This window comes from Parus major, chromosome 4A, assembly GCF_001522545.3.
Source record: "Parus major isolate Abel chromosome 4A, Parus_major1.1, whole genome shotgun sequence".
Lineage (NCBI taxonomy): Eukaryota > Metazoa > Chordata > Aves > Passeriformes > Paridae > Parus > Parus major.
The window spans coordinates 17,171,981-17,199,621 of NC_031772.1; the positions used below are offsets into that span (position 1 = coordinate 17,171,981).

Sequence of the window (27,641 nt, forward strand, 5' to 3'; positions counted from 1 at the left end):
TACCAACACTTCTAGTGCGTTGCTATTTTCTGTTGTGCCCAAGATATAATGAATATTTTGGGTTTGTTTGTTGTTGTTTTGGTTTTTTTCCCAGCCAGGTGTTCAGCTCTTGCTCAAATTTGGGACACCAACTTCACTGGATGTAAGCAGGACTGTGAGATATCTTATTTTTTTAAATTAAAATACCAATAAAATCTCCATAGAATCAGAGCCCTTAAATGATCACTGACAGCCCTTGAGAAGTCTGTGCTGAACTTTTTTCTTAAAAACTCTAAAATATCAGATCTGATGCTGTTCATAAATGTTTATTATCAATAGGCAGCTGGAAATGTTACATCTGAAAAGGTAGAAACACCTTGATTTTTCAATAGGCTTACATTTTTGGGAAAAAAAATTAAATGCTTTTTATTTTTTATTTTTTTTTTCAGTTTACAGTTAAGCTAAAAATACACATAAAATAAATAATTTTATTTGTTATGTACATTGTTTAATTTTGTACAGGTTATACGAGGGTCTGACATGGAGTCTGCACTACGGATGGAAGAGATGCAAGTAGAAAAGTACATAAAACTAAGCATCTGTTTTTGCTTTTTGCTCTTGCCCTTTTCTGCCCCTTTTCTCCAGGGGTGGCTATTACCACTCAGCTGGCAGATTCTGAGGTCCCCAATCTGTCTTTGCATACACAAAAGTCTTACAACATCTAAAAGCTTTTTAGCCTGGAAAAGGCCCCTTTGAGTTTTTGAGCAAAACTAAAATAAAGAAGAAGGGGGTGGGAGGGTGGGGGAAAAAAAGCCTCACCTTTTTTTTATTTCACAAAATGGCATTTTAAAATATGCTCGGGTGTGAAGGCTGTTTCTGTGGTTGCTTTATTTATTAATTTAGATTTAATTTGACAATAAAACTCGATTTGCTAAAAAACTGTTTTCAGAGTCAGCCCAGGTCTCCAGGGCTCCCATATAGAAAATAGAATACTTAAACATCTGCTACTGCCTTTTGCTTCTCAAAATCTTTAGCCCTGTAGCCCCCAGACCTGCCTTATAAACACCTTCAGTAGTTTTTAAATAACTGTACAATAGCCAGAAAAAATAGCTAAGACCCAAAAGTGCCCCCTTGCTGAAAAACAACATTATTTATAGTCAAAAGGCCTCTTGCTCTGTCAACTAAAGGGATCACAGTGTTCTGTCAGCTCCTGCACAGGGCACGTCTGAGCCCTGGGCACAGCATCTCTGCCAGCCCAGAAGGTGCTGCTGATGTGGGAATGCTTTCAATGGGAGGGGAAAAGAAAGAAAATCCCCCCAAAAATCCCCAAACTAGGCCATGCTGAGCAGGGATGGGGACAGCACTGGTGGCTGGGGTGGGTGGGTGTTTGATGGAGAAGGGGCTGGCAGGAGCTTGGGCTGGATCTCCAGAGGTCTCCTCCAACCCAAACCAGGAATTCTGCGTGGAAGGAATGAACTAAATCAAAAGCTGTGGGTGGTTTGAGTTCTACTGCTGTTCTGGTTGGGGGTTTCCTTTTTTGTTTTGCACACCTCAAAAAAACCCAAAAAAACAGAGCAGGTCAAAGTGTTTCCCTGAAGCACAAAATGCTATCAAAGGTTTGGAAGATAAGGATCAAACACTTTTGCTTTTTAAGTGTATTTCTTTAGATGAAACATGTTTTCTTTTTAGAACAATGGTTCTTGATCATGATTTGCCTCCAGGGCAGTCATTGGTCTGGGTGGAAGCAGTTACATGAGTAGTATAGAAATTTCTCTTTTTGTAATAAGGGCCTGAAATGGGGAAAGAAGAGTGAAAATGAAAATTAATCAAATGATAAATGTTTAGGAAATGTGCTGATGTGGCTAGCCCAGAGTATTCTCTATCTCCTCAAACAAAAATCAAGTAAGGGAGTGGCTTTATAGCTGTTTCAAGTCACACACTCACTGCAAACTGCAGATGCTGTTGGGGGACAGTTTATTTTAGATGCTTCTCCAGAGAGTGGATTTATTATCCATCACAGTTGTGCTGATTCCAATCAATTTTACCATGACATTAATTAGAGTGCCTGATGCTTCCAGCACACCTGGGAAGGTGTGACCAGCCCTGGTCTCTCTGTGCCAGAGGGTCTGGAAGTCCCTCTTGTGAGGAAGAGGTCCCTGCAGTGCCCCCATCCCAAAAACACCTGCAGGAATTCTGTTAAAAAACAACTTTCATTAACTTTAGGCAGCCCTGGTGGTTGGGATGGTTCTGATTATTTTTTGCCATCCTCTGTGTGTGGAATTTCAGCAGAGGTGGGAGGGGGTTCCTGATCCTTTGGGAATCTCACAGAGCTTTCTCTGTCTGTGGGACAGGGCTGGGTGCTGCAGGACGAGATAACTGCTTAAAGGAGAGCTCAGCCAGGAGTTCAACCAACACTGAGCCTCCTCCTGGCTAATGAAATATGCTTTTCTTTGGGATTTTGGCCCTTTGGAAAGGGAAGCAGCAACACCAAAGCGAAGCTGGGAAGGGAAGCGGGACAAACACGTAGCAGTGTGAGAGCAGTGAGTGCTTGGGTGGTTTCCAGCTGCTAGAAAACCCAGAGGTGATTCAGATCCTTGCTTTCACTGTTGCTAACTGTCCAAATATCCCTGTCAATAACATCAGGTCCCCAGTGCAGGGACCTGAACATGCTCCTGTCCCTGCCAGGGAGCTCAGAGTGCCCTTACCCTGCCAGTCCCCTCTTCAAGCTCCTCTTGCTCAAACCAGAGACCTTTGTCCAGAGTAAACACTAGGGAATATTGTACAGAGAAATCTGGGTGAGGAGCCCCTCCCAAGGATGCAGGAGACAGTTTCCAGCTGTCCAGGTTGCCACAGTGTTGGCCACACTCTGCTGCCTGGGTGGGTGTCCAGAGCTGCGTTCCCTTCTCCGGGGGCAGAACCAGGCAGCAGGGCCACCCTGCTCCGGTCACAGCGTCCCTTTGCCCTCCTGTGACACCCAGGTGAGTTGTCCTTGCCAGTGATGGGGTGAAAAGTGATTATTGCAGAGGTGATGATGTGAAATCTTCCTATAGCCCTAGCCCAGTGTGTGGGTGTGCACCAGTGCTGAGCTGCCTGTGGAGCCCCCACCCCGTGCTTAGAATCCTGTCATACCCACCAATTTTAACCTCTTTAAAAGGTAAGGGTTTATATTCGTACATTAATATATTTATTTAAATACTCTTAATATTTACAGTGGCTGTTTCTGCTAAAAATCATGTTACATGGGCTGTCAGGAAAGGGGTGGAACACAAATACAGGGAGGTGACATTTCGGGTGAGGCATAAATCACAAAAGCGAAGGTGTCAGAATTTAGGCTTCCAGGGTATGCTGCTCCTGCTCTCTGTCTACTGCAGAAGTCCCCTAAATTCCCTTCATGGGGAAACCATGCGAGTTTCCTACATGGAAAATTATCATAACAGACATACAGTTAAATCCTAACCTGAATTAGTTGTAAGAAAATAAAAGTACATACTACTGCTACCAAGATTAACTACGTACTGTATATAGCGCCTTTAAATTTGAAAGTGCTTATAAATAATGAACTAACCCCCCCTGCGAGGTAGGTAAGTATTATTATCCCTATTTTACAGATGGGGAAACTGAGGCATTCGAGAGGCTGAGTGACTTGCCCAAGGTCACAGGGGAGGCAGGGGCAGAGCAGGGAGTGGAGCTGAGCTCCCCCCTGGCTCTGACACTGCCCATGCTTCCTCTGAGGGAACACAGGTACAAACACAGGAATATTTACATATTTACCAGCAAGTGAGCCATGTACAAATGCAGTTATCTAAATAACCTGCACAGATAATTCAGTTAATTTCTTGTTTCTGAAGCAATTTAGGTAATCTCTGACCTGAGTACAAACACCTCCCAGCTCTATTAAATTCTTAACCCTGGGTGTTATTTGTTAACTTGTTTAATTGGTGATGATGCCACATCCCTGGAAGTGTCCAAGGACAGGGCTTGGAGCAACCTGGCCTAATGGAAAGTGTCCCTGCCCATGGCAGGGGGGTTGGAACAAGAACTTTAAGGTCCCTTCCAACCCAAACCATTCCATAATTCCATGACCATTTGGAGGTGTGCTGCTTTAAAAAGCCAGGTGAAAATGAAGCTGGGATGGGAGGCAAGAAAAAAATGCAACTTCAAGAGCAAGAAACCTAATAAAGGGCAAATGGTTGAGATCTCTGTTATTCCTAACTCCAAACTCCTTGCATATATACAAGGATCCTTCTTGAAGCCCACAGAATAAAGGCCAGGTGTGAGCCAGCTGAGCCAAGGAAAAGTTTAACTCCTCACAGGAGAAACTCAAGTGTTCCATCAGCTGCCCTTGCAGAGGCAGCACAGGGGTCACTCACTCTGAAGGAAAGAAGAACTTTCACTACAACACCTTTTCTTTTTAGAGCAATTGAAAGCAGAAAAATACTGATGAAGTTTCCCAAATACTGTGCTGCAAGTGAATTGAGCAAAACCTGGGTTGGGTTTTTTTTAATCAAATGTTATTTTTCAGAAGCTACTTCAATTTTGCTCCCCTGAAGCTCCTGTTTTAGCATAATAATAATTCACCAGCTGCTCCAAAGTCTATTGCTATCAACAGGGATGCATAGATGCAATCAAAGAGTATTTTGCCTTTTGGGGGACCAATTTGAGTTTTGCAAACTCCTGGACACATGTATTAATCACAGCCAAATCAAATATTTGTGTTGAATTCCAAAGTCAGCTCGTAGCTGGGAGCAAGGAAGGATCTCAGTCATGAAGCAAAGCCCAGGGGAGCCCTGGGCACAGAGCCACGTGAAGCATCTCCCCCTTCAGCACAGCACTGGGGAAGGGATTTTTGCATTTTTGGGGGCAGCACTGCAGAGTTAATTCCATTTCTTTGCGTTGTTTTTACCTGGTAAAGCATTCAAGTGGCACCACGTGAGCGTCACCAGCGGCTGTGTGCTTGTTCTCACTGAACACTTAAAAGCCTTGCTGCTGTCCAAGGATATAAGCCCAGTTTCTGGCCCAATTTCAAGCCCAGTTGATGTAATCTGCATAACTGTACTTGAATTGTTTTCATTCTTCCTCCTTACCCAGGAAATGCCACAAAGATTCGCTGGCCCCACGTCAAGTGGAGTTCACAGGCTGCGCTGTGGGTTAGGGGAGGCATCAAAGGATTCCAAATCCACCCCCCTGCAGCAGCTCCTGCTCGTGTTTATCTTTGCAGAAACATGCTCAGTTTGCTTTCTTGACCTGTGGGGCTCTCATTGTGGGCATTGCCTCGCTGGGCTCTGGCTGTGGCTCTCCCCTGTCGATGGATTTGCTCCTCCAGCCAGGGGTGCCCGATTTCCTCACGGAGCCGTCGGCACGCTGCTCCCCACCCTCGGCATTTACACAGTCTCCTTGTGTACCACCAATGTCAGTCTGCTCAGCCTTCCATGAGGGAAGAGGAAATGTGGTTTTCAAAGACAACTCTAACCCTGCAATTAGTGTGAAAGCCTGAAATCTGTTGATACAAAAATGCCTTTCACTCTGCCTTAACTAACACATCCAGAGGCTTAAATATTTGGGGTTTTACACTGCCTGCTGGTAACAAGGCTGCTGTCATTATAAGCGAGGAAAACAGAAATGTTTTTGAGCCTCTGCTCCTTGCTGCTGATTTATCTCAGCACCAGGGCTGCCCTGGAGCCACAGAGGTCTGCACTGAACCCTTCCATGATTTTGGGGTGTTGGCACCTCAGCTCTGCCCCAGGAGCTGCTGCAGCACTCACATTTCTTCTCTCTGTGCTCCATCTCCTGGGTGAAGCTGCACAAGTGCCCAAAGGAAAAACCCCAGGAGGGGAGATTTTCCCCTCAAGAGGAGGGAGCCAGGTTTCAAACTCGGGCAGAGTATCCAGCTGCAGGTGCTCCAGCATCTCTCATCCCTCTGCTCCTGACCCTCCGCGCTGCCGGCAGAGCTGCTCGTGCCCCTCGCTGGTGAGATCTGACCCGCTCCAGGGGCAGGTGTAGCTTTTCCAGCATTGTGTTTCTCCAGAGGCAGCTCCCAACCTGCTTCCCAGGTGAGGTGACTGCTGCCAGCCAGCCTGGGGAAATGCTGGAGCTCACACAACCCTCTGCAGGGAGCAGAGCCCTGCAGAGGGCAGGGATGAAGCCATTCCCGAGCTCCTGAACACCTCGGAGGTGCTGCTCAGCACCAGTCATCTGCATTTCTTAGCAACACTGCAGAAGAAAGTTAAAAAATTAAAATAAAACCCCCTAAAAATCCCTGTTAAGAATTGAACCATCTTGCCCTTGAAGGGGGGTTGTCTTTCTCCCAGCTCTTGATGCTCCTTGGCACAACAACAGTGACAGTGCTAAGCCCTGTCCAGCCACTCCCACAGCTGGGGAAATAAAAAATAATAAGTAATAAATAAAAATTTTAAAAGAATAAATAATAAATAATAAATAACAAATAATAAATACACCACCTCCTGCCACAGTCCTTGTTGTTGCACCTCGGAGAAGGACCTGCAGAGCTGCTGGTGCTCAGGGGATGCTCTCCCTCAGGAGATGGATTTCCCCCTGAAGCCTGACACCCATCAGAGAGGCAGCAAAAAGTGAATGCAGCACTGGAAGTAAAATTAGGAATTGCAAAATAAGGGCAAGGCTTAGAGCTGGGTTTTGGTTCAGCCTATTAGAAACTACTCTGAGGTTTGGATTTCAAGCAGCCAGGGTTGTTTTGGGTTTTCTTTTCAGTTCATCTACACAGGAGTTGGAGGCAAGGCCAGGTGCTGGCTCCCACTGTCAGCCTAATTAGAAGGTCCTTCTGCTCCCCAAAAGGGATTTTAGGGAAATAAGCAAATATGTTAGCAACAAAAACATGTTCCATGATCAAAGTGGTCTCATATTCAGTAATAATTTACAATATTGATACAGTGGCCTGAAAAAACAAGCACAACCAAAAGAATCAGAAGTCATATTGCTAAAAGGAAACAAAACAAAACGCAGTTATAGGTGGAAACATTTCTGAAAAATATTTTCAGAGTGACTTTCAGCCTCCTGCTCAACAGCTGTCTGTGTTGATGAGGAAAGCTGAGCAGGATGCAGAGCTGATGGTGTTGGACAGCAGCACTGAAACCCAGCTGGGTGGGATGATGATGGGAGCACTGGAGAAATCCTTTCCTCAGCCACCTGCATGCCTGGAGTCTGTGGGGTTTGGGGACTGAGACTGCATCCAAAGGGATTCCTGTGGTTTATGGCAACCTTATAAACCGTGACAATATTAGTTTAGTATTAATGAGTGTAAAACAAGTAAATTAAAAAAGGTGCAGATGGCTATAAAATAGGCCATAACATAAGTAGGTTTACACTTTTTTTTCACCTGTGGACAGAAAGGAAAACAGTGATGCTGAACCAGATGAGAGCAAACCGTGACCAATACTTGGCTGAGTTTTCCAGCGAGAGTTAAGAGAGCTTTGCTCAGAGCCGGGTGGTAACGTGATCCTCCTGCCCGTCTTTCCACTGGTTTATAAACAAGTCACAGGCCTCTCCCCATGAATCAAACACATCCTCTGACGAGTCTATAAGTTTGGAATTAGAGGAACAAATACTGGAAGCACAGTGAAGGGAGCTGGTACAAACCACAGGGCACTCCTTGCTCTGTCCTGAAAGTCTCGTGTTCCCACTGTAGGCCACCTCATTGAGGTTAATTTCACTTTTGGAACAATTCTCTTCTCTCTGTCTGTCCATGGGAGAATATTTAATGTCTTTCCACATGTAATGTGGCTGAATGATCCCGTCTGAGATGGTGTACATGGGTTCTGAGCTGGGCTCGGGGACGTGGCCGTTCATCTTGGAGAAGAGCAGGCCCAGTCTCTTGAAGGACTCCTTCTTGGAGCTGGAGAGTCTCTGGACTCTGTTCCCATTTCGGACAAAGGAGCGCTTGCTGATCCCGTTGCTTTTTGGCTTCTCTTCCACCATGTTGATCCCAGACATGGTTTTAATCAGAGCAGAAACGTTGAAGTCCTTTTTTTTGTTGGCTACATTGAAAGACACGCTCTTGGCTCTGGACTTTTCTCCAGCGCCATCCTCGTTTGTTTCGTCCTTTTGGGACACCTCTGTGCTGCTGGTAGAGTAACTTCTCCTCTGGAGCTTCCTGTTGCCTAACAGGTCAAGAACTTCATAGCGAAAACTGGAGATGTCCTGTTTTAATTCCTGGGGCAAGAGGAGACAGGAGTTACTGCCAGCAGCCCTATCTGACACGAAGGAACGATCACCTTCCCTTGGGAGAGCTGTTCAGCTGTGCTGGAGGCTGACACCAAATCACACAAGGACATCACATCCATGCCCAGTGTCACACAAAAGTGGTGTCTTGGCAGTGCTGAGAATTGGGGACCTCACAAGGATTCTGTCCCCAAAGGCTGGGGACTGGCCCTGTTGATCAACCCCCTCTGCCCACCCCCTGCACACCCCAAAAAGTCAAATAAAAAGAGTTACAGAAGAGGGAGAACTGATGAAATATGGCAGGAATCATGTCTAGCTGATAGGCCCAACTTTAAATTTGTTGGTGAGTGCTCTTAATATCCATCAACCCCGACCCATTATTTGGCTCTGTCTGCACTGGGATTGGGAATGTGACATTGACTCAAATCACGTATTTCATTCCTACTTTATTCAATCTTTTCCAGTGCTTTTGTCTGCGTAGCACATTGTACATTAAAATATGGCAGGTGGTCATACAGGAGGACACTCAATAATAACTCACTCTGCCCACAAAACCCCCCAGGCCCATCAGATACATTCCCAGCTCCAGCCACAATCCTATTTCCACACATCACAAATCACCTTAACAACTTAGTGCGAACTCTGCAAGCGGCTGTTTGAATTAATAAAACAAATGATTATTGAGAAATAATAAATTACCTTGAAGTTTTCTTCAGTCAAACCCTCGTTGGTTTTGGACGTTCTTATCATTGCAGCAACGTATCTTTTCACAAGATTTCTTATCACTTCCTGGAATAGGAAACAATCCAAGTGATTCAATTGCTAGCTCAGCCCAAACTCTGCTCTTGCTGCGTTTCCCTGAGCTCTTGCCAACAGCAGCTGTCCTGACTCTGCTGGCTAAAAACCACTCACCACTAGAAACAAAATGCTTCCTTTTAAGCAGAGCAAACCTTGGGAAGGGTTGATACAGCTTCCATCTTCTGGATGCTCCGTTTTTAACTAAAGGCAAAGCAGTTGTTTTGTACTGGGGTTTGTAGATGTACAAGTCACTGAGAAAAAAAATTCTTGGAGTGCTGTCTCCAAGCAGTTCTTAGATGTGTTCTTTAATCTCAGCTGCTGAAAGGTTTTACAATTACCAATCTCATGTGTGCAGTCTGCGTATCCTGACGGGATAAATTTGGCATTTCAAGGTGGTTTATCAAGAATTTGAAAGCCAAGGAGGCTACTTGAACAATAAATAATGTGAAGAACAGCCAGGACCCCACGGGTCAGTGGACATTCACCCCAAACCACATCTGCAGCTGCCTGGGTGCTCCCTAAAGGTAAAAACTCCTTTAAGGGTGGCTGTACCATCCGTGGGTGGCACTGGAAGGGCCAAATCACACTTTCAGTGACTTCTCCAGGGACTCTCACTCCTTCCTCTGCGTTACCTGTCTGCTACACTCCATGGTTTTATTGGATGAGCTCCATTTTGCTCTGCTCCTGTCCCTCCCTGATGGCTTCACAGAAGCAAAAACTGCTGCCTTTGAGCCTGCACATTTATCTGTGCCAGCCAAAACACACCCAGGCTGTTTGTGCCTGTTGTGTGCAGGGGAGAGGCCACTCCAAACCTGCCCTGCATCTCCCCCCCTTCATAAACAAGTCTGAGCAACACCAAGCTGAAGATGGTGTCTGCACCGAGGCTTTGCTGGGAGGTTTTTAAGAGATGCCAATGTCGTAGCCGTAAGCTGTGCTGTGAAGTCAAAAGGCACCATATGTCAGTTGTCAAAGGTGACTAATTATGTTAACCACCAACTTCTGATAAAAGTGCTCTTCAGAAAGCAGGAGATGTCTTAAGTAAGACAAATTACTAATGGCTTTTGGCAGTGGAGCCTAACGTACCACCTAACATTCCAGAGAATTTTTTATTCCTTCCAGAATGCTGGCATAATACATCCCACTGAATTCAAGGGCTGAAGCTGGTGTTTTTAATGAAGTTTCATCCTTTTATAGGTTGAGTTTAATGAGTACTTGATGACAGGAGGGCTGAGAATAAACAAACCAGCAAGATTCAACAAAGGAATCATTCCTGCTTCCTGAGCTGTCCCAAACAAAAGAATACCCCAACCACAGTGTGAGTTAGGGGTGCTTTACAAAAAAGAGCAAGAGAGGAACAATTCAGGAGTGTAAAAATGCTGCAGAAATAGTTTTAATCAGGATTAAAACTGGCAGCCTGATGGCAATGGGGATGTGACCTTGACTTCAGCAGCCACACTGACACCTGCAAGTTTCCCACTGTTCCAGAGGGGCTGAAAGGCAAGGACAGATTTACTGAACCATCCAATGAGGAAATGCTTTAATCCATGATAAGTAAAATCCTCTTAGAGGATCTACACTTATCAAAATACATTCTGGAAGCAAGCAAGAATTGAAGTATTGGAAAATAAGGAGGAGAAAGAAACAGCAAGTAAGAACTTTATGTGCCCAAGAGAGTTTACCTGGTAATGTTGATTCTGAATCAGGTTGTCAGCGTGTCGTTCCTGGAAAGAGAAAGGCACAGGGATGTCACCTGTATGGTCCTGTCTTTAGAGCCCCTGATGGCTCTGAGCAAGTTATGACCCAGGAACCCTCTGCTGATCCCCCACCACCCTGAATATCCCCAGAGCCCTCCAGAAACGATGCACAAGCTCCTTACTGTGAATGTTTTGAGGTTTTCGTGCCTCTTCTGTTCATTGTCAGAGTTGTCACCTGGGCACAGCTGGTTGTGGATCCACTTGCAAAGGTACCAGACTGACTTGGGACTGGGGACAATGTTAAAAGGAGGGGGCAGAGTGGCGCCTTCGTCGAAGTAACTCATCCAGAGCTTCGTCCGCGCAAACTTCCACTCGATATCCGCGTGGTCCTGCGGGAGAAGGGCAGACACCATCAGCAGCTGCGGGCAGGTGTTCCTGGAGCCAGGCTGAGGAGGTGAGGTGTGAGCAATGAGGGATTTCTCCAGCTGCAGGCAGAGCAGTGTCACTCCCTACATCTCCCTCGCTGGGGGTGGGCGTAAAAAAATTGGTGTGAAATGTAGCTGGAGTGAAAAAACACCAACCACTGAGGAAAGAGAGGAGAGCAATACCCAGCAAGGAGAATTCCACGTGCTAGAGGCCAGCTTTGTCCTTAAGAGGTTGTACTCATTAGTTCACCAATGCAAGGAGCAAGAAAACACATTTCTTATTTTGCTTTTTGCTAGCGCTTTTATTATCACAAGCCTTTGTTCCTCGTGTCTAAATCCAATGAATTCTCATATTCTTCCCTGGGAAAAAGGACTTCCATAGTGGTTTTTGATTTGTTTTTTTATAGCCTCCATTAATTCTGCTCTTATAAGGAAATGGCACATTTTATGTGTGCCATATTTTACATCTTGCCTCTGCATTATCCTTAGAGAAGCCAGGAGACATCTTGCTCTTAGGTTGGTGGGATTTTTTGCATTTATATTATCACCATGATGGCTTGCCGTGCCCTAGTGTTTTTCATCTCATCAAAGTGGAGGTGGGAAGTTAACACCATCATTTTTCAGCTGCACAGATAGACACGGGGTCCCCAGGAAAGGAATGCTGAGTTATGGAAGAGACTGACCTTACAGACTTCAGAATCGCTGGGTTTGGGGAGAACTCTCTGCAATTTAGTCAATTTTAAATGATGATGGAGCCAACCCAATAACACAGTGCATATTCCCTCCAACATCAGGGCAGAGGCAGCTCCCTGCAGCCAGAGATGCTGCAGAGATCCAAAAGAGAGCTCGTGCTGCTTTGTGCTAGTTTAAAAGTTGAATAAAACACCGCTGTTTCGTTCTGCAGAAATTCTGACATTAGAAAATGAGAAAACCAGAATATTTCTGACATGGCAGAAAAGGGAGGGGAGTAATTTGTGCTGAGCACAGCTTACAGCAGCACACTGAGCTGAAACAGTGCATCTGTGTGTCGCTGCCACCGCCGAGGACAGCGCTAAGCCAATGGTTGTGACATTTCAGCCGCCCGGCATTTGGCGTCTGACACCAGATTAAACCAAAGCCACGATGATTCAGGCTGAGGAACAGCACAAGGTGGGAGGAAAGGACAATGCAGGACTTTAATTTCCCGAGGAGATTTCAGGGAGGTTGGAACAAGCGGATTACGGAGCGAGGGGTGCTGGGCTGCAGCAGGCGGGCACTGAGGTGCAGGACAGGGAATTTCATAAAATATGGCTGAACATCATGCCCAAAAAATTACTACACTGGCTCCCTGGCCATGCTCCAGCGCCCTGACACGGGTAAAATATGCTCACATTTTGACAGTGAGGTGCAGCTGAACTCCATTTTGGTAATGTATTCAAATTATGTGCAGCCCTGGATTTAGAACGACTGTCTCAGCGGCCCGGGAGCACATTAATCTCTGCAGATGGTCTGAACCAGCCCAGAATATCATTGTCCCCAGCCAGTTTAGCACAGAGGCTCTTTGCAAGCCATAGGGAGGCTCAGGGGTGCAGCTTGTTGTGCCCCTTTTTCCTCATACCCCATCAGACCCCAAAAACAGGCGAGCTTCACTTTGCTGTGAAGTATCACAAAATGAAGTCCTGGGTAGTAAAAAAAAAAAAAAAAAAGCAGTTTGTAGCAGTAGGAGTAACTGCCACCATAAAAACACACAAATATTAAAAAAAAAAAACCCAAACCCAACATCAACAGCAAAAAAACAACTCCTGCTTGGGAATTTATTTTTTGTTTTTTAGTTCATTTGTCTCTACCTGCCAGCCCACAGGACAGCTCCTGTGTGACAGCTGCTCCCAGGAGCAGGGCTGGCTGCTCCCTGCCCACACCTGAAAGCTCCCCCATGCCCATCTTTCCACCTGAGCCTTTCCAGGTCTGGACAGCTTGAGCTGAAACGAGAGGAAGGACGGGCACTGCAGGTCAGCTGAGCCCAGAGGGACCAGGGAGGTGGGAGAGCAAATCCCTCCCCAGAGAAGGGGCCTGAGCTGCACTTTCTGTGCTCCACTTGGATATGAGATCATTTCTCATGGAAAAGATCATCAGCTAAGATGAAACCCCTAAGATCATCAACTCCAGCCATTCCCCGAGGCTACCCCTAACCCCTGTCCCCAAGTGCCAGACCCACACCCCTCTTACATCCCTCCAGGGATGGGGACAGCACCACTGCCCTGGGCAGCTGTGCCAGCGCTTGACAATTCTTCAGGAAAAGGAATTTTTCCTGATATCCAAGCTAAACCTCCCCTGCTCAACTACCAGGAAAAGCCCAGTGGCAGCTGCATTTTGTAGGGAAGAGCTGCATGAGCCCAGGGGTGAATTCCTCAGCTGAGCAGGGACTACAAACACCTGGCAGCACTGCCTGGGGCAGCTGGGGAGCCCGGAGCTGAAGGAGAGCGCAAAGACTTATTTTGGATAGAGATGTATCTTTTAAGTTCTTTGTCAACACAGCAGGAGGTGTGAATGTGCTGCCTTGCAGCTCCTGTTCTGTGATAAATCCACCCTTCCCCTCTGCAAAAGTCCACCAAAGGCTCGGTGTGGGATCAGGAGTGGCAGCAGTTTCCTCCAGCACATCATAAAAGGGCACATCCCGAGCAGATGGAGTTGGCAGTGGATGCTGGATGCTGTTTGAAGAGGAAGGTAAGGCAAATCTCCACCCTGGGGATTGCAAATTTGTTTCTGGGAAAGGAAGGAAAAGGCTCAAAAAGCTTTTCTGCACAAAGCAGGGTTGTTTTGGGGGGTTTTTTGTGTGGTTTTGTTTGGTTGGTTTTTTTTGGTTTTGGTTTTGTTTTTCACTTTTTGTTCTTTCATTTTAAAATAGCTGGATGGGACACTTCATCCCTGGAAGTGTCCCAGGCTGGGCTGGACAGGGCTTGGGGCAAGCTGGTCTCATGGAAGGTGTCCCTGCCCATGGCAGGGGGTTGGAAAAGGTGATCTCAACCCAAACCCTTCTGGATTCTGTGACTCTGGGCTTTCCTCAGAGCCGTGAAGCTCAGCAAGACTTTTTCACTCAGGAAGTTTTGAGGCTGGTCTGAACAAATCCCTGTTGGTCTGAGAGTGTCTGTGGGTGAGGCTGGGGGATGCTGGCTTCACCCCACCTGTGTTTCTTCCTGTGCTGGCTCACTCAACAAGTGCACTACAACCCCTCTTAAAAGACAGACCAGACCCCCTGCACAAAGCTCAAAGTGCCTTTTCTTCCCTTCTCTGTTCTGCTGCTGCAAATTCCCCAGGGTTTACAAACTCAGCCTGTCTCAATTATTCACCTTGATGTTTTGCAAACCTGAGCAAATCAGATGAGAGCTCCTGGCAGCAGTTTTGTGGTGGAAATATATAGCAAAGAGACTTCAGTTTTACTGACAATGTCTTCGTGTGCCAGGAAACCACCATTTTCTTGGTTAGAGCTCTCCTTAGTGCTGTAAGCAATAAAATCCCCACACAAAGCTAAAGCTCCCCAAACTCTCCTCCCAATGCCAAGTACCAAAAATCAGCAGCTGTTCTGTACCTGGGTCAAAGCTGGAGCAGCTGGGATTTACAGCCTTGCAGTGGCTGGGAATGTGGCCTCAGGTTTGGGGTGTTCCCCAGGTTTGGGGTGTTCCCCAGGTTTGGGGTGTTCCCCAGGTTTGGGGTGTTTCCCCGGTCACTGCTGGCCCCTGGGCAAGAGACACATTTTTGGGAGCTGTCTGAGTCTGAGCAGTGAGCACAGAACCCTCCCAGGCCTGTGCTGCCTCATGCACTGCTCTCAGATGACAACCCTTTGGTAACATTTATAATAAGCTGAAACCCCACATTTCACTAGCTGTGCCAGCGTGACCTTGTTGCTTTAGGAATTTTAATCTAAATTGGGATTCTCTGTCCTCTCTCTGAGAGCTTCTGTCTCTCTTATCCTTGTTCTTGTCACCGTTTTCTTTCAAGCACTGTTCAGTGTTTCAGCTATCAAACACTCTACACTTAAGAGGGCCAAGCCCTCAAGCTCAAAGAACACAAGAACTCAAAGAAACCAGCACTCTGCTTTGCTGTGAGGAAAAAAAACCAAAAACAGGTCTCACTTCCTATCACAATGTGAATGTGTCATCCTGGCCACATAATCCTCTTGCAAATCTCTGCCATTTGAAGTGAGAATTAATCTCCCACAAAGATTTCCCTGTGGGATGGCTGAAGCCATTTCACTGTAGCAGTTGCAAATATTTTCTAATTCACTCAAAGTGATGTATTCACAGATGTGCCAGATTTTAAATGATTACCTGGTACACTAATTATCCACAATAATTCAGGCATTAATCTCTGTCCTTATCTCTGTGTACAAAATGTGTTGTTTACAGTTTCTGAGATGTTTTCTATGAAGATTTCCATCACCTTCTCCTCCCTGGGCCATACAGATAGGATCATACTTTGCTAAATGACACCAGTGAGTCCTGACCCAGCAGGGGAAGATGCTGTCAGCTTTATCCAGAGCTGGATACCTCTGCCACAGCCTGCAGGTTCCTTCTCCTCTCCATGAGTTCAGTATTCCAGCTGCCCCGTGGCTGGGAGGCTGCTGGAGGGAATCACTGAATTTCCCCTCTGCACACAGGAGCTGAAGCACATCCCGTGGAAAGCCTGTGGCAAATCAAGGTTTAGATTTTAACAAGAAATTCTTTGCTGTGAGGGTGGGCAGGCCCTGGCACAGAGTGCCCAGAGCAGCTGTGGCTGTCCCTGGATCCCTGGAAGTGTCCAAGGTCAGGCTGGACAGGGCTTGGAGCAGCCTGGGATGATGGAAGGTGTCCCTGCCCAAGGCAGGGGGTGGAATGGGATGTTTGAAGTCCTTTCCAACCCAAACCATTCTGTGAATCTCTAAAACCTAAAGCTGAGCTGAGGGTAGTGCTCAGCAGCCAGGCTTGCCCAGATCCTCAAACTTTTCCACTCTCAAAAAAATTCCCAGGACCATCAGTTGCTCCAGCTTCTCTCTGCCACGTGGAAGTGTCCAAGGGTTCCTGCCCTTTCCTCTGGGAAGTTCCTGGGATGCAAATCCCACACCCCCATGGAAGGAAGAATGTAGAAACATCCCCAGCATCGCTCTGGCTGGCACGAGAGGTGCTGTGTGCGCCTTCCCTGAGTTTCATTACACAGCAGGCAGTGGGCTAAGCTGGAAATCAGGCTGTCAGATGCAGATATAGATGGCTGTGACAATGCCCTGGGGACCAGGCTGGCTGGCTGTGCCCCAGTGCCTCTGGAGGAGGGATTGAAGCTTTCTAGTTGTGCCAGGAGTGCTGGCAGGAGCTGGAGTGATGCTGCAGCAGGAGCAGCTCTCTGCTGCTGTCCCACCCCAGGAACAGCCACCAGCAGCCCCACAGGATTAGGATGTGCCCAAAATGTACTTTTCTCTAGGAAGGGAGGAGGGGATGTAACATTTACCTTGCAGGCTACTGAGGAAGGGAGCCTGCTTGCCCCAGAGGCACAGGAACTTCAAAGGTGCCTTTTTTGCTGTGTAATTAGCGGGGCTGCAAAGCGTAGGAGAAGTCATTAGGCTCTATTTAATACATTTCTCTCTCCACGTGCCTCTTTATTGCTCTGCACAAAACCCAGAGCAGGAAACAGCACAGAAAATGTTATCAGGGCTGGCTTTCCAGCAGGCTAGCTCAAGAAAGATGCCCTTGTGTGTCCTGAACAGAAAGCACTGCAGAAATAGGGTCAGGAGAAAATTAATCTTCACAGAAACTCCACCCAGGCAAGTCTTGTGCTGTTTCAAAGTTGTTAATTTTGTAATATGTGTCAGGCAAACTGAAATAACATCAGCAGAGCTCGGGGGTTTGGTGACAAGCTCAGAGAAGCAAGCAGCAAAAATCCGAGCAGGCTATTTGACGTAAATGGTGCTTAACATTTTTCAAAGGAAAGGATGTCATAGAAAGAAAAAGTCTGTGAGAAAATCAGGAAGCTACAAAGTCAATTATTGCATAGGTAATTCAGCTGCAGCTGGCAACAAATGACTTTGCTTTCAAAGCAGGGGATGACATACTGAAGGGTAAGAACTTAATAGGATCAATCTCAAAAATAATACAAGAAAAATTGCTAAAACAGGACAATCGAGCATTAAGAAAAGCAATTAGAGCAGTGAGGGGATGAGACAGAGAAGAGATGAAAGAACTGACGAGCACAAGGCAGAGTCCTGGGCAGCTGCAGTGGCTCTGAGGAGGAGCTGTGACAGTGCCTGGGACACAGAGCCCTTGGCAGAGGAAAAGAAGGGAAAACACAGCTGGAGCAGCAGGCAGGGCAGGAGGGTGGAAAGGGAGAACAGCTCCCCAGGATGCAGCTCCAAGAGGGATTTTGGCTCCAGCACAGAAAAAGGAGCACAGGCAGGTCCTGAGGAAAAATTGATAAATAAATACTAGCACTGGGAAAGAAGGAAAGTGAATTCTGGGATGCAGGATGCAGGTCACTGACTTCAGGCAAGAGCTACCCTTGTCTGGCAGCAGGGCTCTTAAGTGAGGAAAGCAAACAGAGCACAAGGGAGAAAAAAAACTTCAGATCTAAAGGTTATATAGCAGATAAGCCATCATTGGGACTGTGAGCCTTAAAAACCTGAGAGCTGGGGGAAGATCCCACATGGCAGAGCCTGTGAATGAACACACTGCAATGGAGGAAGTTAGGAAAAATTTCCTTGATTTTGCTGTGTCCAAGGCCCCCCACTTGGGAATGGCCAGAATGTCACCAAGGCACAGCACAGGACCTGCATTTTGTTCCAAGTCGGATAAGGGACCCCATCTTTGGAGCACAGCCAAAGAGGCTCGGGAATTATGGAAATGGGGTTGGTTGCAGTGGAAAAGAAAACCACAAGTGGTTTCTGAACACGCCAGGTCGGGCAGAGAGCAGGGCTGTTCCCTCCTGGGTGACAGAGCTGTCACAGGAGCTGTGGCACTGGCCACCCTGCCCAGAACCCTGGCTGCTTCTCCCAGCCCCGGGGAATCAGTTTGTTTGTACTTGGAAAATGCATGCTTTAGCATCTCTGCTATTTATAACTTCCATGTGCAGAAGATATTCATAATTAAAATTTTTATTATGGCTTGCAATGCGCTGCATTCCACGGTGTATTTAGGTTATATATACATATATAGATATATATCAAATACTTTTCATCTCCCACCAGCATCTTGGATGCAAACAACGATAGCTAATGAGAAGACCAGGGAATATTATATTGGAGAAAACACAGAGAACTGGGGATTGTGCTGGTTTTAGTGCAGTTAAATTATGGGAACTGACATCTTTTTGTTTCCACAGTCATATTCCAGTTAAGTTCAGTTTTTATTTTAATAGTCAAATAAATCGGAGCAGTGGGAAGGTCATGCAGAGAAGCAGCTCTCTAAAAGCCTCAGCAGGAAGAAACAATGAGGAAGATCTCACCAAGGTTTTGATCTTCCTGCCATCCATTCTCTCTCCTCCATCACTGCCTGATAAGAGCCTCTTTTCATGCTGAAGGTCAGAGAGATAAGGGGTATCTGTGCTGATAATGCTAACTACCCCCAGCCAGGTCAAAATCAGGTAACTCACACATCCTGGAGAACTGAGCAGGCAGGGCTAAGCCAAAGTGTTTGAGTGCTGATGACTCTGTTGGTACTAAAGCAAAAAATAAACAAACTTAGCCTCATTTCTACTCGTCCTATTTCCAGAATATTGTCTTTGATTTTTTTTTTTTTTTCTTCATAGCCAGTCAGGCTGGGATTTGATCTTCAAAGGTCCTTTCCAACCCAAGCCATTCTAGGAGACCATAAAGTTATCACTGCTAAAGTTAGGTTATCTATATAAAGTTATGTTGAAGTTAATGTTATCATGTCTGCATTACACTTGGAGATACTGCTGGGCTCAAGAAAGTGCCTGTTCCTCTCTGAGCAGCCATTCCCAAAGCTCAGGAATCAATCTCAGCTCTCTCTTGTGGCTTTAGGGTGCTCAGCCTGTCAGTCCAGGCCACCTACTGCTGCTGGATGGGAGCCTTGGATTCTCTGCTGGACACAGCCAGGATGATTCTCTTGCACAAACTTGCCCTGGAAGGAAAAAGCACTGCAGAATTCGCCACTTTCCATTCTGTGTGCAAAGCCCTTGGTCTGACCCTGCCTCCTCCAGCTGAGTTGCTGCAGGTGCTTTTCAAAGGGGAAGGACAAACCATCACACTCCTCCACGTCAGGAGAGCCCAAAATCCGTCCTGTGAGTCACAGTGTCCTGCTGAGGACTGGAGCAGAGCACTGGGAAACCAGACTGGAGCAGCCTGTGGGGTTTGCAGGGGGTTCTGGAGGCTTCACCTCCCCAAACCTCCTCAGAATTCCCTTATCTCCTCACAACCAAAGCCAGCAGGGAGCAAGTTCCTCATGTCCCACTCCCTGCTCCTCACCAGAGCACGGCTCTGTCCGTGGATTCAGGCACCAAATGCTTCAGTGTTTTGCTCTTTTATGAGAGGCCATAAACTGCCTTTCCTCAGCAGAGGAATGGAGCTGGATTTCGTGTTTTACTGAGCCTGTAAAGGTCACAGCACCAGAGGGAGCAGCAGGTGCCCAACACCTCTGGAAGGCAGCCTGCTTGTACCACCACTTATAAATGCAGCGCCTGAGCTTAGCTGCCAAAAACTGAGTAATTGCTCAAAAATTTAAAAAAATCCTCTGTCCTGACCATTTAAATACATCCTTGAGCCGAAGGGAAGGGACAGATCATAAAATGTATGAAATTGCTCGAGTCTGGAAGTGAACCTTGAGCTGTGCAGATAGCACTGATGTCTCTTGTTTTCTCCTACCAAAAAGCAAGGGGTTGCAGCTGAGTGGGAGCAGGACCAGCAGACAAAAACAGACAAGGAGATAAAGCATTCAGGTTATTATTAATCATATCCCTATTTAATTAGGAGTGGTTGTGTGTATCCTCTTTAACCTACATGATCAACATCAACTTATTTGCAAGATTGCAGCGTGTTGCAGAATGAAATCTGTGAAACACTGGCATCTAAAAAGTCGTATTGCAGAGAATTCTTAGTAATATAGCTGTTTCCATTGTTCAGTACCAGGGGAAAGCTCTTCCCAGATAAATAAATCCCTTTTAGTATTTCACTGCTTTTTCCTCAGTAATATTCTTCTTTTATCTTTCGCTTTTCCTCTTTTCTCCTGCCTCTCTAAACACGAGTCCCCTCGATGCAGGAGCACAAGATAATGCTAATTGAGCTTGTCAGGCCTAAATAAAAGATGGGATAATGCAGGGGGCTGCAGCCTATGTGGTTCCATCTGGATACTTCAACTTCTATCACGTAGCAGGAGCAAACCTTGCTGTGCTGCTCACACGTAATGGGCAGAGAGTTATTGACCTGTCAGGCAGGGCACTGGGGTGTTAACTCCACCAAAAATCCCCAGAGCCCAGCCCTGAGAATTCCAGAAATAAATGCCAGCCAACTCCTGGAACATCTTAAATCAGCCAGGGCTCATCTATGGATTGCAAGCTCATCTTTTTTCACTGGAGTGAAACATTTCTGCCCTGAATGAGCCCCAAAGCGGTTTGGCCCTGGTGGTTCCCAGGGACACATAAACACCTGTGGTTTCAAAGATTAAAGGCAGCAGAAAGGCTGAAGCTCCTGATTCTGCTGACAGTACTCACAGGAGTGGCAGGGCTGGATGCTGGGATGGAGAATGAGCTTTGTCTGCTGTAAGAACAGAAGATGCAGCATGTGAAGCTGGAGCACATCGAGTGCCTCTATTTAGAGGCTCTGCAAACACCAGATGAATATTAACAACGTGATTCAAGTCCATGGGTTACATGTAATTAGGCCAAAGCCAGCAAAAAGACAAACAGTTCTACACCTTCAAATGAATCCTTTAGCTTGCTAACAAAAAGCAATTAAGCTGCCTGCCAGTCTGGAGCGAGGCTCCAGGGCTGATTCCACACACAGGCCTCTGGCTGTATGGGAGCATCCCTGCACACCACTGCTGCAACCTATTTCCCTTCATTTTCCAATAAAAATCTGCTGGGAATCCCCCCACACCCAGGAATGAGGTCCAGAGAGAGGGCCCAGCCTGGGGAATCAATCCCACTGCTCCAGAGGTGGGCTACAGCTCCTCAGGAGGGAACAGGGAGTGGGGGTCCAGCGTTTCTCCACATGGGGAATGGAACAGAAACCCTGAAATGAAACAGGAAATCATGGAATGGGTTGGGAGGGGCCTTAAAGCTCATTCCATTCCCACCCCCTGCCATGGGTGGGACACTTCCCACTGTCCCAGGCTGCTCCAAGCTCCATCCAACCTGGCCTGGGACACTTCCAGGGACCCACAGCTTCTCTGGGAACCTGTGCCAGGGCCTCCCTCTCCTCACAGGGAAGGATTTATTCCTTATGTCTGATCTAAATCCACCCTCCTTTAGCTGAAGGCTGCCTTGTCCTGGCTGCCTGTCCAAGTGTCACTAAAGGCACTAAGTGCAGGAGAATTTCCCATTTTGATTCATTATTGCTGATGCCAGGGATGAGTTTTCGGAGCGCAGTAATTGAGATCTGGGTAATTACAGCAGTGCTGTGGAATAAAGAAAAGGTGTGAGTGTGTCACCTGCACCTCAAACACGGCTTGTGCACATGGGCAGTGACCAGCAGATGTGTGTGTTGGTCAGCAGGAGGCTCTGAGGGCCACAAAACCGAGGGACAAAGCTGGCAAACCAAGGAAGAGCCATTTCATCCTCTTTCCAGAACCTCCTTGTTTTGCTGCACCATAAAAAAGCTTCAAGAAATATTAATCCCAGCTTGTATTGGCAACACAACAAGAGCATAACTTCATTTCCTGCTGTATTACAGAGTTAAAAACCACCAATGGCTTAATTTCCAGGAAATTCAAATTAATGGTACTGAAAGGGGCCTGGTGAAATGAACATTTCCTGATGCTTTACAAGAGCTTGGTTCTGAGTCCAGATTTAGGAGCTGCCCTCACCTCTGTAGGGGAACACCACCACCCCAAAATCTGCCACTGGGCAGTTGTTGTATTTCAAACTAAGTTTGTTGGTTGATAAAATTCCTCCTTTGAAAAACCTCCAGGTGGTAACTGTGCAGGTTGTGCGAGCAGAGGAACATTTTCTGACAGTCCTGAGGGTCACAAATCACAGTGGGGAAGAGAATTTCTGCTGGTGGTGTGAATTAAAGTGGGCAGCAATTACTGCTGAGGGAGTTCAGGGAAGTCCAGGAATCCGTGTGCTCTGCAGATGAAGGAAAGTTTGAAACTACCACCTGGGGGAAATCCAAAGTTATCTTGGAAACAATGTAATAGAGAGCTGAAAAATCTTTATGTTTCTCTGTGCCTTCATTTTCAAGCTATCTAGTCTGCAAAAATTGAGAAAATTCCATGTCTAATATCCCTGTACTTACTTAGTCAGAGTTTTATTTATTTTCTAGCTGGACATGCCATTTCTGTTTAGTGCACAGCTTTTGTTTTGCTATGCAAAACATTTATTTTCTTCATTCTCATCTTTAACTACTTGTGTTAATCCTCTCCATTTAATTTCATCATCTAAAACTGCATCCTGAGTTTGGTGCCCAGTGCCCCGATTCCTCCAACCCAAACACTGACAGCTAAATTCCAATTTAGACACACACTAACCTCAGAAACACCCTTAAAACTTCCTTTAAAGCCTGCAGTCTTTTGCAGGAACAGCTGTCTGAGATGAGCTACCTTGAAATAACAGACATTCCAACCAACAGGAGGACACAAAATGCAATATCCAGACCGATTTTACAACTTTACACTCACTGCTGGAGCCAAGCCATTATCCCAACATCACACACGGACACACTCGAGCCCGCAACACCTTCACACCTGGAGCCAGAGGGAATTTTTCTCAGGCTCACTCTGGTGTAAGAAATCCCTGAGACATTAAGCATCCTTGTACTTTTATCCTGGAACATCTGAAAGCTGTGAGGGCTCACATCTCTGTTTAATGTGGCAGCGGTGGGTGGGTCGTGCCGCAGAGCTGCTGTGCACAATTTATCACCCCAACTCTCCTGCACAGCCCTGGGTTGCTGTTCCTCCACTGATATTGCTCCTGCTGCTGCAGTCAGAGCTGCTGGTGCAATTCCAGTGATTAATTCTTGCCTGATTCCCCAGAATATCAGGGGTTTGGCCACAAGGAACAAGCTTTTAGCAAATACACGTTAATTCCCTCCAGTGCATACCCACACCCGAGGGGACCCCCAGGACCCTCTGTGCTAGAGGGAACACCAACTCACCCCGCTTATTTTGAATAAAAATTAGCTCCTGGCAGGAGGATTGGATGACTTCAGGTGCTGCCAAGTGGCTCTGATGGGAAACAGCCCATAAAGTGTCCTCACCACCCACTCAGTTACTTTCTGGCACTTACAAATGATGCAGCCACCTGGCCACACTCACATCATTCCCTTGTCCTTCCTCTCGTGATTGTGACAAATTCCTCTTCCCATCCTCAGATGAAGTCTGGGAAAGTATTGAGATGAGGGAGCTGGCAGTGCATAACATCCCAGGGCATCCTGTGCTGCTTGTATAAAACATTCTGATCTTCCCATATTGAAAAGGCACAAAATGGATGGAAATTTGGGGGATTGCATCTGGATTTTGTTTGCTTTCTTGGTGAAAGATGGTGTCTGCCATAACCAGACTATGGTTTGGCAAAAGAGAAAAATGGCCTGCCTGAAAATAATCGATATTGAAACTGCTTCAGGGCACTCCTGGAAGTATGTATTTATTGAAGTCTGAAATAGCTGAGGAAAAAAAAAACAACAAACCAACAAAATTACGGCAGAAAAGTTCTCCCTTCTCTGAGTCAAGAAGCACTTGAAGCAGAGGTTTTTCTCTCTGCTCTGCCTTCCACAGACAGCGGTGTTTTCATGCTGTGTGCCTGCAGAGCCAAATTCAGCAGGCAGCCCTCATCCCCAGCCTGGGGAGACAGAGAAGGAAGGACAGCTCAGATTCTCCCTTCCCAAACCTCGCAGCACAAACTCACATCTGAGTCTGGGAGGAAAGCTGAGCTGAAGGATAACTGCTACAAACGCATTATATCTGTCCCTGCAGGAGAGGAGGGGAGTTTGCATTGCAGCAGCGCCTGGGGCTCATTAACAAACGGGATTAATGAAGATGTCCTCACCGCTCCACTGCAGGGGAGTCAGATGCGCTCTCATCTCACTCCCCTCTGTTTCATCGCTCTGCAGCGATGCTCGTGGATTTCTTGATGAAGAAGAAGATCTCCACCCCACCTCAAGGACTCCTTTCTCCTCCTTTCCCCCTGGAATGCTGTCATTCCCCGGGTATCCCACATCATACAAACCCCAGGAGGAAGAAATGCCCAGTCTAGCACCCAGCCCGCTGGGATTCAGCAGGGGGTGAACCTGATTAGGGGAGGTTAATTAACGACCCACATTTATAAAGCTCAGCGTTTATTAACGGCTTGTTTTCTTCGGGGGAGAGATTAATTGATGTTTGCCCTTAGAAGACACATGAAGGGAATTTTTTTCCCGGAGAGAAGGCATGCAGAAATGCAGCTTCCAAACCCAAATGCACGGGAATAAAGATTGGAAGCGACTGCGTCTTGCCTTCACAGGAAATGTCACTGCTCTGGGAATCGACTGCAGGCAGACAGTTTTAGTGACAGCCAAGTCTCCTGTAGCATTTCCAGTGCTATTTTCCCGAGTTTTCCCTCGGTTATCTGCAGAGTTCAATCCTCTACCCCCAGGTCTATCAAGATTTTCTGATGGGGCCGCTCCCAGCTGCTCCAGACACAAAACCATGAACACAACAGCGCTCTCTGGAGCGCTCACTTGGGTTAATTGTTATGATGGGTCCCCTCTAATTCATGTGGGATTGTGTGTAATGTGTCATTGCATCACTGGAATTATTCAGGGGAAAGAATGATGAGTGGTTTGTGGCCCAGTGAATAGCAAATTCTGCTATTCTTATGCCAGTCTTAGGCTTGGGCTTTGTCTTAGTGACAAGCCTATTTGATGACAATAAAGGAAAGGGAATTGGAGAAAATGGCCAAAGAGAGAATCTTTGTTTTCTGTCCCCCATTCCAGTCTCTCTGGAATGTGAGGAGTAGCAGTGAACAAAGAGAAAGCACTTGAAGCATTGAAACAGACTGATAAAGCAGCGATGCCTTTGTGATAAACTGCTTTTCTGCTCATCTGGAAGGTCAGTGGTCCAGCTTTTCTCATACTTTTTACCATGATAAAGATCAGATGTCCAAAAGAATCAGCAATTTGACGGGTCTGCTCTGCTTGACCAAGTGAATTTAGGAGCCACTTGAATCAGCAGATAATCAACAACAATTGTGGAACCTGTTCAAGAAAACAACTCAATACTCCCCTCTCTGCTTTAGCCAGGAAAGGAGCTCATGCACACATTTCCCAGCGACTTGTCCAGGAATGTGGAAGTGGAAATAGTAGGAGAACTGCTGCTGGTTCTGTTTTTGCCCTGGTTTATCTTCTAGAATAAACCAAGAGTCAACCAAAGCCTCTACTCTGCACCAAGGGACCAGCCAAGGACACAAACAACTCCCCTCACTCCTGTTCTGTTCCCAGATGATGCAGCAGTTCATCACCTCACTGTCTCCAAACCCATCATGTTAGTGGCCACAGCTGGGGAGTGAGTGCCCACTGCTTTATCTGAAGTACTGTGCACACAAGATTTTGCTTCCTTCCACGCTGTTCCTGACCCTAAGAGCCTTTAAAATGCACAGCCATGCTGCTTTAGCTTTCAGTCTGTTGACAAATTTAATCATCAAGGTACAGATTGGGTTTTGGGTACACAGAATGAGATTACAGTGGAAAAACCAGTTCTGAAAATTCAAATGAAAGTTTGGTTTGATAACGGCTCTACAGCCCCAAGCTGCCTCAGCTCAGATCCATCCTGCACTGGGATTACTCAGGAATCTCAGATTATGGTTTTACAGCCAGGAGACTCCGGTGTTACAGATGGACACGATCTAATTTCACGTGGGAAGACTGTGGGAAAAAGAAATTGCAGGGCTGGGCTCCTGCCACACACGGTTCCACATGAGAAAACAGAAATAGGATAAAAAAAAATACACCACAACACCCACCCCCCGAGTTAAAACCAAACATCAAAAAGCAGTGGGAAGCTTTCCCTTTACACACCCGAGATGGTCAGCAAGGTTACTCCACAGGAGGAGACAGGGGCAGATCACAGCCCATGAGCCTTTTCCAGCTAAAAAGCATCACAGACAGAGCAAAACCTCCTCCACAGGCATGATTCAGGCTGGTGAGCAGAAATCCCAGCTACCTGCTGGCACAAACCGGGGGCAGCAGACTCCAGCATCCCAGAGGGGACCCACTCCAACACAGGGAGGAATAACAGCAAGGAGAGGAGGAGGGAACTCACAGCAATGAGCTGGTAGGAGTTGTTCATCATGGCTATCAGCATGTTCAGCAGCACAACGAGGGAGATGACGTTGTAGGTCCCGAACATCGTGGCCCCAACAAATTCTGTGAATTCGTGTCTGGCTTTCACGTTGGTGACGTAGAGATTGAGCAGCCCAAACACAGACCAGAAGAGTGACTGGAGGGTCTCAAAAAGCCTGCAAATGTACACAATATTATATTTAATATATTATATTTATACAAAATTATACAATTTATATCATTTACACAATTTACACAATTTATAATATATATATATATATAAAAAGTATATTATTACTTCATATAAAAATATATTAAGTAAGATCATCTTAGCTCAAAACACATCTAAACCATGCCTTACAGCCATCATTTTTGGCAAGATTATTTGTAAAAGCCAGTAAAGGAAAGCAGAAACGTTTCTGTTTCTTTTAACCCACAAGTCTCCGCACACAGGGAAAAGGGGAATGCAGCGACAGGTTACACACTTAAGAGTTCAACCAGCTATACCCTGGCAGTAAATTTCTGTGCTTTTTTTTTTTGTAATCCTATGATGTTAGCTGTCCTTTATGGAGCAGCAGACTCCTATGATGGTAGGAAACAAAAGTACTGAAGAAGACAGCGGGAACTTCACACAAGAAGAAAAAAATTGATTTTTAGATTTTTTAGCTGGGGGGTGGAAAATGATCTTCACTTAGGGAATACACAGATATTGGGAGACACCAGAGAGCAGCCACACAGCATGGCCTTTTATCCATTCCTGGGGACACCCTGTGCTCAGCCAGTGACCCAGCAGCCAATGCATGTGAGAGCATTTGCTGTCTGTCCTTGTGAGATGCAGCGAGCACAACTGCCCTGAGCAACCCAAGGCTCCCTTTCCCACTCTGCACACATGCAAAGAACAGCCACCATATATTCTATTTAATTAAAATTGCCATGCTGCGATACTGCTGCTATCTATAAACTCTCCTGGTTAATCAGTGCCTGCATCATTAATGTGTCTGCAGGATAAATGCTCAGGGAGCCCATCCCTGAGTACAGCGTGACTGCAGCAGCTGAACAGTGCACAACAAGGCACCACGAGGTGGGAGATGGCAGAAATCACAGCCACCTTCACCTTTTGCTCTGATG

The 27,641-nt window shown here is 46.4% G+C and overlaps 1 protein-coding gene across 1 annotated transcript in view; it reads right to left on the minus strand.

Moving 5' to 3' along the window:
* Positions 1-289: 289 nt before the first annotated feature.
* The window catches only part of TRPC5 (transient receptor potential cation channel subfamily C member 5), a 99,186-nt gene continuing 71,834 nt past the window's right edge, over positions 290-27,641 (minus strand). Inside the window, exons 7-11 of the mRNA XM_015626845.2 lie at positions 26,494-26,689; positions 10,847-11,053; positions 10,650-10,691; positions 8,872-8,961; positions 290-8,163 (exon numbers count right to left, since the gene is read on the minus strand). Coding sequence (XP_015482331.1) covers positions 7,429-8,163; positions 8,872-8,961; positions 10,650-10,691; positions 10,847-11,053; positions 26,494-26,689 — 1,270 coding nt within the window. The 3' untranslated portion in view covers positions 290-7,428. The remainder of the gene's footprint in view (positions 8,164-8,871; positions 8,962-10,649; positions 10,692-10,846; positions 11,054-26,493; positions 26,690-27,641) is intronic.